At 39.4% G+C, this 17,446-nt stretch overlaps 1 protein-coding gene across 1 annotated transcript in view; it reads left to right on the plus strand.

The window, feature by feature from the left end:
* The window catches only part of FRRS1 (ferric chelate reductase 1), a 47,272-nt gene that overhangs the window by 21,686 nt on the left and 8,140 nt on the right, over positions 1 to 17,446 (plus strand). The window contains exons 9-11 of the mRNA XM_032155283.2: positions 8,107 to 8,220; positions 10,222 to 10,337; positions 12,142 to 12,228. Coding sequence (XP_032011174.1) covers positions 8,107 to 8,220; positions 10,222 to 10,337; positions 12,142 to 12,228 — 317 coding nt within the window. The remainder of the gene's footprint in view (positions 1 to 8,106; positions 8,221 to 10,221; positions 10,338 to 12,141; positions 12,229 to 17,446) is intronic.

The raw sequence follows: 17,446 nt of genomic DNA on the forward strand, positions 1-17,446 counted from the left end.
AATGTAGTATTTAATGACTCATCTCTTAGGAGATAACATTGCTCCAAAACTTTGAGAATATAGCCCCCTTTTAAAATGATGAGAAGGTAGATGTCTGGAGTGGAGAGACAGAGATGGGGTAAAGGAAAGGAAGAGCAGGAAATGTGATACGGGCAAATTGTGAAAAGCCTACAATTCTATCATGTGTTTTAGATTTTCTACTCTTGGTAAAGCAGACTCCCAAAAAGTTCTGAAGCAGAATAAAATACTGCTCAATGTTAAAATGTAGGAACATTTAAATTAATTAACTTGCTTATTTTTATTAATTTATTTTTTTAGCTGAAGGAAGAATGCTAAAGGAACATTTTTAGATTTAGATATAGGTGATACATATAGTTATCTTAGTCAAATCATTTACTCTTGTTTGCACCAGCAACAGCAAATATGGCTTGAAAATAGTTTCTTAATATGGCTTGATGAGTAAAAATTTCTTAATATGAGTAATGATTTCTTAATATGGCTTGATAATAATGAGTAAAAATTACTCAGTGCTTATCGAGTGCCAGTCAGTGGCTAAGCATTTTAGATAGATTCTTCATTTTTATCTTCATAAAATACAAGCTAGAGGTGTACTATTATTATCCCTTTTATCTAGGAGGAAATTCAGAATTAGAAAGGTGAAGTAATTTTCCCAGAAAAGTAAACGGTGCAGTTGGAATTTGGCCTTTAGAGCCTATGTATTCAGTACTTTAGAACATGGGAAGTGGACTGGGTGCAGTGGCTCACGCCTATTATCCCAGCACTTTGAAAGATCAAGACAGGTGGATTGCTTGAGACCAGGAGTTCCCTACCAGCCTTGGCAAAACCAAGTCTCTATTCGAAAAAAAAAAAAAAAAAAAAAAAAGAAAGAAATTAGCTGGGTGTGGTAGTGTGTGCCTGTGGTCCCAGCTACTCGGGAGGCTGAGGTGGAAGGATTGCCTGAGCCCAGGAGGTTGAGGCTGCAGTGACCTATGATTGTACCACTGCATTCCAGCCTAGGCAACTAAGGGAGACCCTGTCTCAAAAAGAAAAGGAACATGGGAAATGTAGGGAATTAATTTTTAATGAGGAAAAGGTCAAGTATTTGTGTTTTTAGACAGCTACTATAAAGTGCAGATCATTGTGTTGTTATGATTGCAGCTATCACTTGTTGCATATTACATGTATCTCATTTATTTCTCACAGAGGCTTTGCATGTAGGTATTTTGTTGCTTTTTTTAGAGATAAGGAAACTGGGACCTAGTAGGGTCAAGCAACTTGTTCAAAATCAAACAAGTAGCAGAGCCAGGAATTAAACCCAGGTTGCTTCCAATTACAAAAGTTGTATCCTTTCTATAATATCAGACTGCTTCTTTTGGTGTCTGTGTTAGTCTGTTCTCACACTGCTATAAAGAACTACCTGAGACTGGGTAATTTAGGAAGAAAATAGATTTAATTGATTCACAGTTCCACAGCCTATACAGGAAGCATGGCTCGGGAGGCCTCAGGAAACTTACAATCATGGCAGAAGGCAAAGGGGAAGTAGCCATGTCTTACATGGTGACAGGAGAGAGAGAGAGAGTGAAGGTGGAAGTGCCACACATTTTTAAACAACGAGATCTCCTGAGAATTCATTCACTATCACGAGAACAGCAAGGGGGAAGTGTTCCCCCATGATTCAATCACCTCCCACCAGGCCCATCCTCCAACACATGGAGATTACAATTCAAAGTGAGATTTGGGTGGGAGCGCAGACCCAAACCATATCAGTGCCCAACATGTTATAGATGCTTCATAAATGATTATTGATTCAAATGAATTTCTTAAATTGCTAGGGGATTTAATGGTTTATACTTTTTAAAGTTTTATACTTAAAATTATACTTTAGAGGAAAACTCATTTAAATGGAGGAATTCTGTTGTATAATAAATTTTATATGTGTGGGTATACAGCAGGTGAAATGTTTCTTCATAGGTTAGCAATGTAGAAATCAGAACATGTTTTCTTTTAAATGATAGTTCTAACACTCCCTCAGAAACACCTAGTTGATGGATGATCCATGTGAAAATAGAGAATTGTTTGCCCTCCCTTGCCGGCTGATGTTGCTGTGCTGATGGCATGGGAGGGAAAATCTCTCTGTCTTGGCTCCTCTGTGGTGTTTCTCCAAGTGTGGTGCTTAATGTGCTTCAGAACCACCTGGAGTGACTGCTAGCAATGCGGATTCCTGAACTCCATCTCAGACCCACTGAGTCTCTTCTGTTGGTGCATGGAATCTGCATTTGTAGGCATCTCAGGTGGTTTTATGTGTGCTGTAGTTTGATAACTTACTGCTCTAGGATGGGGTTTTCCCAAGTAAGCTATGCACATTGCAAGGCAGTACAGGGGATACAGGGAACAATACTAGAACTTTGTTTAGATTTACTTTTATGTTGTTAAAATTTTAAATATTTTAATATATTTTATAGTGTACATCAGGGATCTCCAACCGATGGGCCATGGACTGGTACTGGTCTGTGACCTGTTAGGAACTGGGCCGCACAGCAGGAGGTGAGCAGTGGGCGAGTGAGCATTACTGTCCTGTCAGATCAGCGGTGGCATTAGTTTCTCATAGGAGCACGAACCCCATTGTCAACTGTGCATGTGAGGGATCTAGGTTGTGTGCTCCTTATGAGAATCTAATGCATTTTGATCTAAGGTGGAACAGTTTCATCCCAAAACCATCCCTCCCCTTCTTCCATGGAAAAATTGTCTTCCATGGAACTGGTCCCTGGTGCCAAAAAGGTTGGGGACTGCTGGTGTACATAAGATATTAATACATATTAATATCTTAATATGTATTAGATATAATAGATATTAATACAATATGTATTAGGTGTAATAGATATTAATACAATATAATACAATAAACATGAATCTGTTTATTAACAAAAATATATGTATATTTGGAGCACAAGCTAATTTGTTTTTTTACTGGTAGAGTACAAAGCACGCAAAACAAAACACTCCAATAAAAAAACCTGGAGATTGCTATTCCTAGGAATGAATTTTCCAATCTTTTTGTACTGGGGAACAAAGGACAGTTATCACATAAATCATTGCCTCTTCTATTACTTAGCTTTTTGTATGTGGACCATTTATAAATTGAATTCTGCTTAAAAGCAGTAAGACTTTGTAAGGTTTAAGCCAATTTTCAAAGCAATCATATAATCTCTGTAACCCATATAAATGTAAAATGTATCCAATTTCAATAAAGTCTGCTAACAATCTATCCATTTAAAACCTTTTTCTAACTGCTATTTTCTTCATGTTGCTGACATTGCCCTGTCTTGCGATAAGCAGTCATGTGAAATACTGAGTGTTTAAACTGAAAGATAGAAATCACTTGGGTAATTAAGTAATTCACAATGAGGAAATCTACCAATTTTAATAATTAATGAAGTAGAGACACAGCTATCACATGACCTGTTATTTAAAGAATTTAGGAATACTGTAGGTAACCTATTACTGCCAGTTCTTGCACTAAGCATGAACTCCCTTTGAGCAAGACTGCAAAATTATAATGGAGCCACACAATGGAACTCTGAAATCATAATGGACTTCTGCTTTCATGAAGGTTAAGTTCATGCTTAGTTCATGGCTCTATAGTGATTGAGAGTTTAAACACATTTTCTTCCAACTTGTCTCTCAGGCTTGTTGGGCTTGGAGTCTCTTTTTCATCACTACCACTCAATGAATGCAGGATTTTTAGCTTCCCCAGTGCCTTTCTTGTCATGTTTGATAGTTTTCTTGATCATTTTCTTTTTGACACTTTTGTAGTTCCTGACAGTTATTGTCTTTTTTTTCTTGACATTCTCTTCTCTAGGCATTCATTACATAAAACTCTTCTTTCTCATTTTCTGCTTTACAACAAGCCATGGTAAAATAGTATTCACTGGATGAATAACCAGGTGTCCTAACACCATTTTTTGAATAGTCCATGTTTTCTCACTGCTTTAAAAGCCTCTTTATCATATACTAAAAATCTATCAATAAATTGAATTATTTCTAATGTATCTGTTCCTCTATTGATATATTTGTCTATTCCTGCATTAGTTAGAATTGCTATTGCTTTATAATAGGTTTGTGAGTTTTGATAGAACATGATTCCCCTTCTGGCCTTTTTCAAGAATTTTTGCTTCTTCATGTGTATCTGTTCTTCTAGATAAACTTTAGACATAATTTGTCGAATTCTTCTTTTTTTTGAGATAGAGCCTCACTCTGTTGCCCAGGCTGGAGTGCAGTGGTGCAATCACTGCTCACTGAAGCTGGACCTCCCAGGCTCAAGCCATCCTCCCACCTCTGCCTCCCTAGTAGCTGGGACTACAGCCATGTGCCACCATTTCTCAGCTAATTTTTTGTATTTTTTTTAGAGATGGGGTCTCGTCATGTTGCCCAGGCTGTTCTCCAACTCTCCAGCTCAAGCTGATTTGTCAAATTCTATTAAAAATCCTGTTGGGGTTGTGATTGAAACTGTAATGCAATTTTAGAGCAAGTTAGAGAATAATAACTCTGTGCAATAGTGAGTCTGTCTATGCAGGAACACATTGGGATATTCCATTTATTCCTATCCTGCATATGTGTCTTTCAATGAAATTTTATGGTTTTCTACATATCTTCACATAGAGCTTATATATTTGGTTACTTTGTTCCTATGTATTTTATAGTTCTCTAAAGCACATCATTGTGAATGGAATTGTTTTTAATATGTTTTCTAAATATATTGTCATATAGGAAAGTTATTCATTATTGAATATTTATCTAAATTTTAAGCCTCCTAATTTTCCAGTTGATTAGCTTGGATTTTTCTAGATAAATGTCATATCCTGTGCAAATAATGACAGGTTAATAGCCCTCATTTTCTTTCTTTTCTCATTGCATTTTTTAGTTCTTGCTGAATAATGTAGAATGATAAATGAGGTGGAAAGAATTTTTGTGGTTATTTTTTATTTTGATGAAAATGCATCTGATATTCAGTGTTAAATATTTTGTTTGTTGTATTTTTCTTGTGGATATCTTTTATGGTGTTGAGGAAATATTCTTTTGTTTCTAACTTTAATAAGAATTCATATGAATGTGTGCTGAATTTCATCAAATGTCTTTTGGGCAGTGATTGAGATGATATTTTATCATTAATAGATTTCTAGATGGTGAATGATCCTCACATTCCTGGAATAAACCTTACTTGGTCATGTTTTATTATTCTCTTAATGTATAACTGATTTGATTTAATAATATTTTCTTTAAGCTTTTTACATCTATATTCATAAGTGATTTTGGTTTATGTTGTGACTGTGTGTGAATGTGTGGGGCGCTTGTGTGGATGTACACATGCGTAGTTTTGATTTCAGGGTTATACTAAACTCATAAACTCTAGAAGAGTTTAAATAACAAAGAATTTTTAACAGGTGAGGCACAGTGGCTTATGCTGTAATCCAAGCACTTTGAGAGACTGAGGCGGGCAGATCACTTGAGCCCAGGAGTTTGAGACCAGCCTGGGCAACATGAAATCCCATCTCCACAAAAAATACAAAAATTAGCTGGGTGTGGTGGTGTGCGTCTGTGGTCCCAGCTACTTGGGAGGCTGAGGTGGGAGGATCTCTGGAGCCTGGGAGGTCAAGGCTGCAATGAGTTGTGATTACACCACTGCACTCCAGCCTGGACAACAGAGTGAGACCCTGTCTCAAAAATAATAATAATAATAATAAAATAAAATAAATAAATTAAGGAAAAATTTTACTGGTATGGTAGAACTCACCCATATAACGGTCTGGATGTTGGATGGAAATATTTGACTAATTAAAAAGAATTTTTCGGCTGGGCGTGTTGGCTCATGCCTGTTATCCCAGCACTTTGGGAGGCTGAGGCAGGTGGATCATGAGGTCAGGAGTTCAAGACCAGCCTGGCCAAGATGGCGAAACCCCATCTCTACTAAAAATACAAAAATTAGCTGGGTGCAGTGGCAGGCTCCTGTAATCCCAGCTACTGAGGAGTCTGAGGCAGAAGAATGGCTTGAACCTGGGCAGCAAAGGTTGCAGTGAGCCAAGATCATGCCACTGCACTCCAGCCTGGGCGACAGAGTGAGACTCCATCTCAAAAAAAAAAAAAAAAAGAATTTTTCTATAGTTATTACTCTCCATGGTTACTACTACTTTGGTCAATTTTTGTAATTCTATATTTCTCCCCCCAGATTCACCTATTTTGTTTAGATTTTGAGATTTTTGGGGGCTGATTTAAAGTTGTATACAGTGTTTTTATATAAAATTGTCTTCTATATTAGCAGCTATGTCACCCTTTAAATTTCCTTTTTTTTTTTTTTTAATTGAGACGGAGTCTTGCTCTGTCTCCCAGGCTAGAGTGCAGTGGTGGGATCTCCGCTCACTGCAACCTCTGCCCTCCTGGGTTCAAGCGATTCTCCTGCCTCAGCCTCCTGAGTAGCTGGGATTACAGGTGCCTGCCAGTGCACCCGGCTAATTTTTGTAGTTTTAGCAGAGACAGGGTTTCACCATCTTGGCCAGGGTGGTCTCGAACTCCTGACCTCGTGATCCACCCACCCCGCCCCGCCCAGCCTCCCAAAGTACTGGAATTACAGGCGTGAGCCACCACACCCAGCCATCCTTTAAATTTCTAACATTTTGATGTTTCCTTTCATTGTGTGATCAGAGTTGCCAAAAACTCAATGGATTTCAATTATCCTTTTAGAGGATTGACTTTTCTGATTTTTAGGGTTACTAGCTTAAGTTCTACCTTTATTTTTAATCGATCTTTTTTTTTTTCTGGTTTCCCAGATTATATTTTGTTACTTTAAATACACCTTGAATGAAATGATTTCTGTGTGTGTGTGTGTGTGTGTGTGTGTGTGTGTTAGGAAATGCTTTTAAGATGATAAAAACTTTTTTTGAATAGTACTTTGATTGCATCACATGTTTTGTTATGAAGTGTCTTTATTGTTATACATCTTGATGAAGACATGTGATTTTAGTTTTAATTTCTTATTTAATCCAAAGGTTATTAAAAAGAATAGTTTTGTAAATATCTAGGTGGACAATTTTCCCCCTAGCTTTTCAATGTTAATTTTTAGTTTTGTTGCATTTTGGGCAGATAATATAACCTGTATCCTTGTATTTCCTTTTGGAAATTATTGAGATATAGTTGTGGTCTAATATTTATCATTTGTTTTAGACAAAGGTTCATATATATATATATTTGTTATATTAAATGTCTTATTTTTGATGCAGCACAGTGTTCTAAAAAAATGTATGTTCCAGAATTTATTTACTCATTCCTCTAATGATGGATATTTAGTTTGTTTGCCTTTTTTTTTTTTTTTTGTCAGCATAGAAAACATTGCTATAAACATTCCTGTACATATATCTTTGGTAAGATAGATTCCTAGAAAGAACACACACAGATCCACACACATTTGGAATAATTCTATACATTCACTGATTTAATTTTGTACACAATAAATGGTAATAATAAAATAATGTATCCTCAATTTGCTTATGTCACTACTATTTGGAATTTTGGTTTGTTAGTCAGTTCGAATTGACCATGTGTGAAATAATATATCATAAAATGCATTTCTTTGTCTTCCAACCATCCTCTTTCCCCCAGCCCAATTTCAATTAGTTTATTCCAGGATTTTATATGCAGGTGGTGGTCAATGGCTTGTAGATTTTTAAAAAATATGTATTATCTTTCAATATTTTTTTAACATTTTCAATGATTTGTGACCATATTAACAGTATTTATTTTAATTTATTATTTAACTTGTCTCTTTACACCACCAGTTCTTTTACTATATGTTCTCCATTCCTAGTTCTCATTTTAATTCATCTCTTGGTTGGCTACATTCTCTAACTTTTTTCAGGAAGGCTGTGTGCCCTTGCATATATCTTTATGTTGCTTTTTCATATGAATGACATCTCTGTTGATATTTAATTATTTTTACCTTAAGAAAGAAATTACCTTAAGGAATTTTGTTGCCATGCCCTGCCCATATCTCAATTCCTTTTTTATTTGAGGAAGTAATTATTCTTTGTCATGTTTAATTTTGTTTTTAATTTGTAGGTCGAATTTACAAGCACTCTCAGCAACCTTTGATTACCTATGAAAAATATGATGTGACAGACTCTCCAAAGAACATAGGAGGATCCCATTCTGTACTCCTTCTGAAGGTTCATGGTAGGTTACATGTGTAACTACTTTGTGGAATCAACTTACCTGCTGACTCAGTGCTGGCTGGATTAGGAATGGCTGTGGTCATAATGTAGCTAATTTTTATAAAGCTTTTTTTTTTTTTGAGATGGAGTCTCGCTCTGTCACCAGGCTGGAGTGCAGTAGCATGATCTCGGCTCACTGCAAGCTCTGCTTCCGGGGTTCACACCATTCTCCTGCCTCAGCCTCCCGAGTAGCTGGGACTACAGGCGCCTGCCACCACGCCCAGCTAATTTGTGTACTTTTAGTAGAGACAGGGTTTCACCATGTTGGCCAGGATGGTCTCGATCTCCTGACCTTGTGATCTGCCCGCCTAGGCCTCCCAAAGTGCTGGGATTACAGGCGTGAGCCACCGCGCCTAGCCTGTAAAGCTTTTATGTTTAAACACTAACACTTGCTGGCAGCATCATCTATTATTTTTTTGACACAGCTGTTGGTAAGCATCATCTATCTTAATGTTTGCTAATTTTCATTAAAAGTGGAGACTAGGGCTAATTCAGTGGTTTTAATCTTGGTTACACACTAAAATCACCAGTGGAGCTTTTAAGACATCTATAATTTTGAAAAACTATCCCAGTTGTTTCTAACTGCAGCCAGGGTCAAGTGTTACTGGGTTAATTTAACTTTTATGAGACCTTAATTTTTACCATTTATTAAAATAAATGCTAATAAAAGAGTGGCCTGTGATTTTGCTTAATTATAACAGTAGTTTGGTTTCAAAGGTACAATTTTGTTGTTGCATTGATCAATGTACAAGTATTTGAGAGCATACAAAGTACGTAGTGCTGTACTTAGGCATCATATATAATACCTGAATGAGGAATAGAATGAAGTTGGAAGAAAAGTAGCCTAAAAACAAGGCTCTAGGCCGTGCAGTGGCTCATGCCTGTAATCCCAGCACTGTGGGAGTGTCTGGTGGGCGGATCACTTGAGGTCAGGAGTTCGAGACCAGCCTGGCCAACATGGCGAAACCGTGTCTCTACTAAAAATGCAAAAATTAGCCAGGCATGGCGGTGCACGCCTGTAGTCCCAGCTACTTGGGAGGCTGAGGCAGGAGAATTTCTTGAACCCAGAAGGTGGAGGTTGCAGAGAGCTGAGATCACACCACTGCACTCCAGCCTGGGCAACAGACTGAGACTCCATCCCCCAAAAAACAAAAAACAAAACACCCAAGACTCTTAATATACTCTGGTTCTACAGATGAAAGTTGATTTCTTTTGAAAACTAGCCTGGCTTATTGTTAAAAAGATGGGATTTAAAAGTATGGGAATAGTGTAGTGTATACTAAACTACTGTAAACTCTTAGTGTTTTGGGGGAAACTTTCCTTATTTGGGATATTCCCTTTATATTTTCCAGAGTTATCCATTATAGTAAAGTTTTCGATAAATGCCGTCACAGTTAAGCTTGAAAGTAACTTTATTGTTGTTGATTTGCTTCTACTCATGTTGTAGCTCCAGTTTGGTAGTAATTGGATTCAGAAATAATGTGCCTATTTGTTTTTCACTGCCTTGTGGAGTGAGATGTGAGAAGATTTTGAAATGACTACAGACAGGCAGTTATTAGTATAGTGGTTAAGAGCACAGTTGCTGAAACCAGATAGGGTTTGTATTCCAACTTTGTAACCTCGGAAGAGCTACTTTATTCTCTATGGCTTTGTTTCCCCATTCAGCAAAACTGGAATAATAGTTTTGCTATTCATACATCATAGGATTGTTGTAAAGATCAACTAAATTATTATATGTAAAGCATTTAGAATGCCTAGCACATAATAGGAGCTATAGAAGTGTTTGCTGTCCAAAAGAGTAATGGTAGTAAAACTATGATGTGTAGCATCTTTTTAGGTTGTACTTATGTCAGCTGAATGTATTTTGCTGGCTGTTTATATTTTCTGAGCATTTGGCTTAGTCATTTAAGCAATGGCTTGATTAGTTTGTGATTGTCTACTATTGCATTTATCTCACTTGTAGGTGCCTTAATGTTTGTGGCATGGATGACTACTGTTAGCATAGGTGTACTGGTTGCCCGGTTCTTCAAACCAGTTTGGTCAAAAGCCTTCTTCCTTGGTGAAGCAGCTTGGTTTCAGGTAGGTGAGGGAAAAAAGTTCAATGCAATTTTCATAGTATTTGAATATTGCCACATGAAAACATATGAAGTGTGTGTGTATGTGTATGCGTTTTGTGGTTGCAGTTGTAGATTTGGGATCCTCCTTTTTCCCTTTGATTTCCTGATCAATTGAGAGTGGACACAAGGTGCTTGATAGAGATAAGAATACAGACAGTTTTAGGAAGAGTCAGGCTGGACTGGAGAATGTGTCAGGGCCATGTGAGTCCCTTTGTAATATAGACTTTTGGACCCAAATGACCTTTACTTATATCTCTGTTTGTAGAGGGAGATGTTGGAAGAGCATTCACCCACTGCACTGCGCTGAGTAAAGTCAGGCCAAGGAATGCAGAGGAGCTGAAGAAAGAAATAGTGGGGGCTTACTGTATTTCAAAGCAGGGGTCACTCCTCTGGTTGTGGGCCACTGAATGTTAGATTAACTCATCAATTGGGATCATCTATCTCCTGTATGGGTGGGAAGAGAAACTCAATGTGTTCTTTTTCATGCTCTTCCTTCCCTTGAGATGGGGAGGCAGTCTACCAAAAGGAACATAGCAAGAGCCAATGAATATCCTTCAAAACAAAGCAAAACAAACCTTATCTTTCTTGGGTCATGGAGTATAGATATTTACATATATAGTGGAAAATCACTGAGTTCACGTTGACTTAGAATGTAAATGCCTGTAGAAAAAAATGCTGCTTGTTGGAACAGTTTTGACTTTGTAAGAGGGTATCCTTGACACTTAATATGCATATAAATTTGTAGATTGTAAGGTTTACCTTATCTAGCCTCATTTCTCGCTATTACCTGGGAGGGCCAGTCTGTTTGATTTGTTCTCGGTACTGCTACATGGCTCACCTTTCTCCTTTCTTTCTCTGCCTGTGGTTTGCTGCCAGGTGACTACTTTCTTGCTTGTACTTGCGTGCCTTTGCTCTTGTGCTCTGTCTGTCTCATCTGCTCATGTGGATATTCCCAGCTCGAAGACTCTGTGTATTCTCTTTATCAACTCAAATCCTCCACTGCCTTTTTATGATGCTGATGATGTGTGTATATACACATGTCATAGTTTTATCTCTACCTCTATCTCTATCTCCATCCATCCATCCGTCCGTCTGTCCGTCCGTCCATCCATCCATCCATCCATCCATCCATCCATCCATCCATCCATCTGTCCATCCATCCAGCCATCCATCCATACACACACACATACACAGGGTGCCTCCTACTTTCCCCAAGATAGTTTTGGTCTGCACCAGTTATCCTGGCATAATCAATAAACAGTGGCTATTTTCACACTTATTCTCCTAATTTGTATCATGAATTATATAGTTCACATATTTTTCTCGTATTGACTCAATTATATCTGAAGCTCCTCAGGAGACAGTATTTTTTGTTTGTTTGTGTTTCCTTACTATCTCATTGCACCTGTTATAGCACTGTGCTCGATGGTGGAGCTTAACAAATATCTTTGGAAGGAAATGAAGGACTTGGCAAGTAAATATGCTCTGTGTGTGAAATATCCATTCCTGCTGCTCTGTGCAGGTGAAGTCTTGGCAAACACTTTTGAACGATGAGAATGGCAGCTTAGGGTTTTCTTTAAAGTTTATTTGTATACTAAGTTTTTTTTTTTTTTTTTTAACCTGGCTGCAAACTGTGATTAGATGTCAGTTGATTAAATGCCTTCAGTGAATCTTACCCTATAGTATTTTCCCCATTTTCCTCATTGTAACACCACATTTCTTTTACATGGATAAGTGTCTTCTCAATTTGTCATTTTACCTTGCAGGTGCATCGGATGCTCATGTTCATCACAACTGTCCTCACCTGCATTGCTTTTGTTATGCCGTTTATATACAGGGGAGGCTGGAGTAGGGTAAGTATATCTTAAATAGGTTTTTTTTATAAATCCATTTTATGTCAAAACAGATTGCTGTTTTATTTTCAAATGATGGGTAAAAAGATATTTCAGCATCGATCCCTCTTTCTTTCCCTTTTGAATCATTGGATGGCTCTTTCACATGGTTGGAGGTTGGGGTAGAGTGAGGATGTCAGTACAGATTACTTAGTAATGAAATGTATTTTTAGGGTGCATCATGAGTTATATACATGCTATAGCCTTAGTGAATTTTTCTCACTATAGAGTGGTGACAATTCAATGTGTGATGTCTAAGGAACATGAACAATGTGAGTGGTTTTCTCTAACTAGTACTGTGATGACCACTAAGCTAACATAATTTGGATTTCTACTCTGTACCCAGCGGTGCTAAGTGCTTTATATGTGTTATCTAATTTAAATCTCAGGCTGGGTGTGGTGGTTCACACTTGTCATCCCAGCACTTTGGGAGGCTGAGGCGGGAGGATTGCTTGAGCTCAGGAGTTCGAGACCAGCCTAGGCAACATAGTGAGGCCTCATCTCTATGTATGTTTATTAAAAAAGCTTTTAAATCTCAGATATAGTAGGTATTAATAATAATCCCATGTCACAAATGAAGAAACTGATGCTTATTCCCAAATCTTTATCTCCAGTCCAGACTTCTCCCATGGCTTGAGACTCACACGTGTAGCTCACATTGCATGCAGGACCTTGACTTGCATGTCTAAGACATCAGACTTAACATGTCCAAAATGGGACTCCTGATCATCTTTTCTCCTAGGCCTGCTCCACCCACTGCCACCTCCATGGTAGCTACTGGAATTCCATTGTTAGATCAAAGCCTTGGAATTATCATTAACTGTGCTCTCTTGCACATCCCATGTCATATCCATTGGGAAGTTCCACTGGCTCTACATGTAAAGTATATCCACAGTCCAACACTTGTCACTGTCATCAGATACGCTGTAGGAGTGTGAGCCTCCATCATCTTTTGCTTGGCCGTTGCAATAGCCACTTAACTGGTCTCTCCACTTCAACCTTTGCCCATGCACAATCTATTTTCTACAAAGAAGACAGTTTTTAAAAATGTAAACCAGGCCGGGCATGGTGGCTCATGCCTGTAATCCCAGCACTTTGGGAGGCCAAGTCCAGGTGGATCACGACGTCAGGAGTTCGAGACCAGCATGACCAACATTGTGAAACCCCATCTCTACCAAAAATACAAAAATTAGCCAGGCGTGATGGCGCACGCCTGTCATCCCAGCTACTCAGGAGGCTGAGGAAGGAGAATCACTTGAACCCGGGAGGTGGAGGTTGCAGTGAGCTGAGATTGCACCACTGCACTCCAGCTTGGGCGACAGAATGAGACTATCTCAAAAAAAAAAAAAAAAAAAGTAAACCAGACCATATTCTTGTACCCCAAACTAGTTTCTCTAATGTCTCTCAATTTTATTAAAAGTAAAAGTCAAAGTTCTTCCAGGGACCTTCATGACTGGCTCCCAGTTATTCTCTGAACTGACCTCCTCGTCCTCTCCATCTAGTCCATCTCCTTCCATACCAGCCTCCTGGCTGGTATGCAGACATGCCAGGTATGCTCCTGCTTTATAGTCTTTGCCATGATTCTTGTTTCTGCCTGGCACATGCTTCTATGTTTTTGCTCAAATCGAAGCCTCTCAGAGAGCCCAGCCCTGCTCTATTTTTTCCCATAGCACTCTTTATGCCATTTCATATAATTTACTTACTTGTCATATTTTTTCTTGATCTCCCTTCCAACACTACTATGTCAGCTCTGTCAGAGCTGGGATATCCACTGGTGTGTTCAGAACAGATTTAAGTATATAGCAGGTACTCAGTAAACATTTAGTGAATGAATGAATAAGTCTTATTGAGAATAAGTGACATACGTTAAGCTCAGAGCCTGTGCTTTTATTATGCTTTTCCAGTTTTATAGCCAATGAGAATTTGATATCAAAATTTCATATTTCAGAGCTTGGGCTGGTGCCACAGGGATAAGATTGATGAATCCTGGGTCACAGATATTACTAGGAAATCTCCCTCCTGCTTTTTAGGTAGTTTATGGGTCAGTCAACCTATCTTTTTAAGGAAGTTATGAAGATTTTGTGATATGAATTGAGACATGAGAACTTTATTTTATTCAGACATTTGGGACAAGGGTAACACTTATTTTGTAATTGCCTAGTTTATAGCCTTTGCAATTTATGAATACAATAGAACAAAGGTTAAGAGCACCATTCTAAAGCTGGATTCCTCGGATTCAAATCCTGGCACCATGACTTATTATCTGGGGCACCTTGAGCAAGTTATTTAACTATGACCCTCAGTTTACTCACCTGTAAAATGGGGGTGGTATAGTATCTATCTTATAGGCTTTCTGTGAGGATTGGGGATAAAATAACTGATAGTACTTAGGATAGTTCCTAGCACATTCTAAACACATGCAAGAATCTTGTTGCTGCTGCTGTTTTATTTTTTATTAGATAGAGACCCTTTATATCTCTAAAGTCATGGTTATAATTTTATCCATGGATAACTGAGTCCACGGTTTGAGAATGTTTTCATATTGTTCTTTTGTTAGCCTTTAGTTCCTATTTACAAGAACTTCCTATCATGGCTTAGAAACCACTATGTCCCTGTTTCTAGGTCACAGATAGAAATCTGTGCTACCGAGCATGGGCATCACTGAAAACAGACAGTAGTATCCCTCCATCCAAGTGTGTCACAGGTTAGAGCATCTTCTTAGCCCTTCTCTTAAGTGTTTAAATGAAAAATCATTGTACAAAGTGGTCTAATCCAAATATCTGCTGTTCTGAGCAGGCACATGACACCACTAAGGGAGGAATGCAGCAGAAACTATTGTGATACTCTCAATCCTTTTTCTTGGGTTAGATCTTCATTCTGAACAGAGGTGATAGGCTTTTAATACAGTGGCTATATAGGTTATTCACTGAATCAACAAACATTTATTGAGTGACAAAGACTCTGTTAAGCTCCAGGATTACAGGGAGTCATATAGAACCTACAGTTCAGGGAAACATAAAGGGCTAAACCAATTATTACCATACGTTGGGGTGATTGCGCTTGACATGGGGACACTAGTTCCAGCTGGGCTGCAGATGGCTGTTCTGATGTTGGTGGCCATCTATTAGGTTGGTGCAAAAGTAATTGTGGATTAAAATACTTGAAGGGGTGGAGCCAAGATGGCTGAATAGGAACAGCTCCGGTCTACAGCTCCCAGCGTGAGCGATGCAGAAGATGGGTGATTTCTGCATTTCCATCTGAGGTACCGGGTTCATCTCACTAGGGAGTGCCAGACAGTGGGCGCAGGACAGTGGGTGCAGCGCACCGTGCGCAAGCCGAAGCAAGGCGAGGCATTGCCTCACTCAGGAAGCGCAAGGGGTCAGGGAGTTCCCTTTCCTAGTCAAAGAAAGGGGTGACAGAGGACACCTGGAAAATCGGGTCACTCCCACCCTAATAACTGCGCTTTTCCAATGGGCTTGGAAAACAGCACACCAGGAGATTGTGTCCCGCACCTGGCTTGGAGGGTCCTACGCCCACGGAGTCTCGCTGATTGCTAGCACAGCAGTCTGAGATCAAACTGCAAGGTGGCAGCGAGGCTGGGAGAGGGGCGCTTGCCATTGCCCAGGCTTGCTTAAGTAAACAAAGCAGCCAGGAAGCTCGAACTGGGTAGAGCCCACCACAGCCCAAGGAGGCCTGCCTGCCTCTGTAGGCTCCACCTCTGGGGGCAGGGCACAGACAAACAAAAAGTCAGCAGTAATGTCTGCAGACTTAAATGTCCCTGTCCGACAGCTTTGAAGAGAGTAGTGGTTCTCCCAGCACGCAGCTGGAGATCTGAGAACAGGCAGACTGCCTCCTAAAGTGGGACCCTCACCCCCGAGTAGCCTAACTGGGAGGCACCCCCCAGTAGAGACAGACTGACACCTCACTCGGCCGGGTACTCCTCTGAGACAAAACTTCCAGAGGAACGATCAGACAGCTGAATTTGCGGTTCATGAAAATCTGCTGTTTTGCAGCCACCGCTGCTGTCACCCAGCCAAACAGGGTCTGGAGTGGACCTCTAGCAGACTCCAACAGACCTGCTGCTGAGGGTCCTGTCTGTTAGAAGGAAAACTAACAAACCAAAAGGACATCCACACCAAAAGCCCATCTGTACATCACCATCATCAAAGACCAAAAGTAGAAAAAACTACAAAGATGGGGAGAAAACACAGCAGAAAAACTGGAAACTCTAAAAAGCAGAGCGCCTCTCCTCCTCCAGAGGAACGCAGTTCCTCACCAGCAACGGAAGAAAGCTGGACGGAGAATGACTTTGACGAGTTGGGAGAAGAAGGCTTCAGACGATCAAACTACTACAAGCTACAGGAAGAAATTCAAACCAATGGCAAAGAAGTTAAAAACTTTGAAAAAAATTAGATGAATGTTTAACTAAAATAACCAATGCAGAGAAGTGCTTAAAGGAGCTGATGGAGCTGAAAGCCAAGTTTCGAGAACTACGTGAAGACAGCAGAAGCCTCAGTAGCCGATGCGATCAACTGGAAGAAAGGGTATCAGTGATGGAAGATGAAATGAATGAAATGAAGTGAGAAGGGAAGTTTAGAGAAAAAAGAATAAAAAGAAACGAACAAAGCCTCCAAGAAATATGGGACTATGTGAAAAGACCAAACCTACATCTGATTGCTGTACCTGAAAGTGACGGGGAGAATGGAACCAAGTTGGAAAACACTCTGCAAGATATTATCCAGGAGAACTTCCCCAATCTAGCAAGGCAGGCCAACATTCAGATTCAGGAAATACAGAGAACGCCACAAAGATACTCCTCGAGAAGAGCAACTCCAAGACACATAATTGTCAGATTCACCAAAGTTGAAATGAAGGAAAAAATGTTAAGGGCAGCCAGAGAGAAAGGTCGGGTTATCCACAAAGGGAAGCCCATCAGACTAACAGCTGATCTCTCGGCAGAAACTCTACAAGCCAGAAGAGAGTGGGGGCCAATATTCAACATTCTTAAAGAAAAGAATTTTCAACCCAGAATTTCATATCCAGCCAAACTAAGCTTCATAAGTGAAGGAGAAATAAAATCCTTTACAGACAAGCAAATGCTGGGTGATTTTGTCACCAGCAGGCCTGCCCTAAAAGAGCTCCTGAAAGAAGCACTAAACATGGAAAGGAACAACCGGTA

Source organism: Hylobates moloch, unplaced genomic scaffold (genome assembly GCF_009828535.3).
Source record: "Hylobates moloch isolate HMO894 unplaced genomic scaffold, HMol_V3 SCAFFOLD_5, whole genome shotgun sequence".
Lineage (NCBI taxonomy): Eukaryota > Metazoa > Chordata > Mammalia > Primates > Hylobatidae > Hylobates > Hylobates moloch.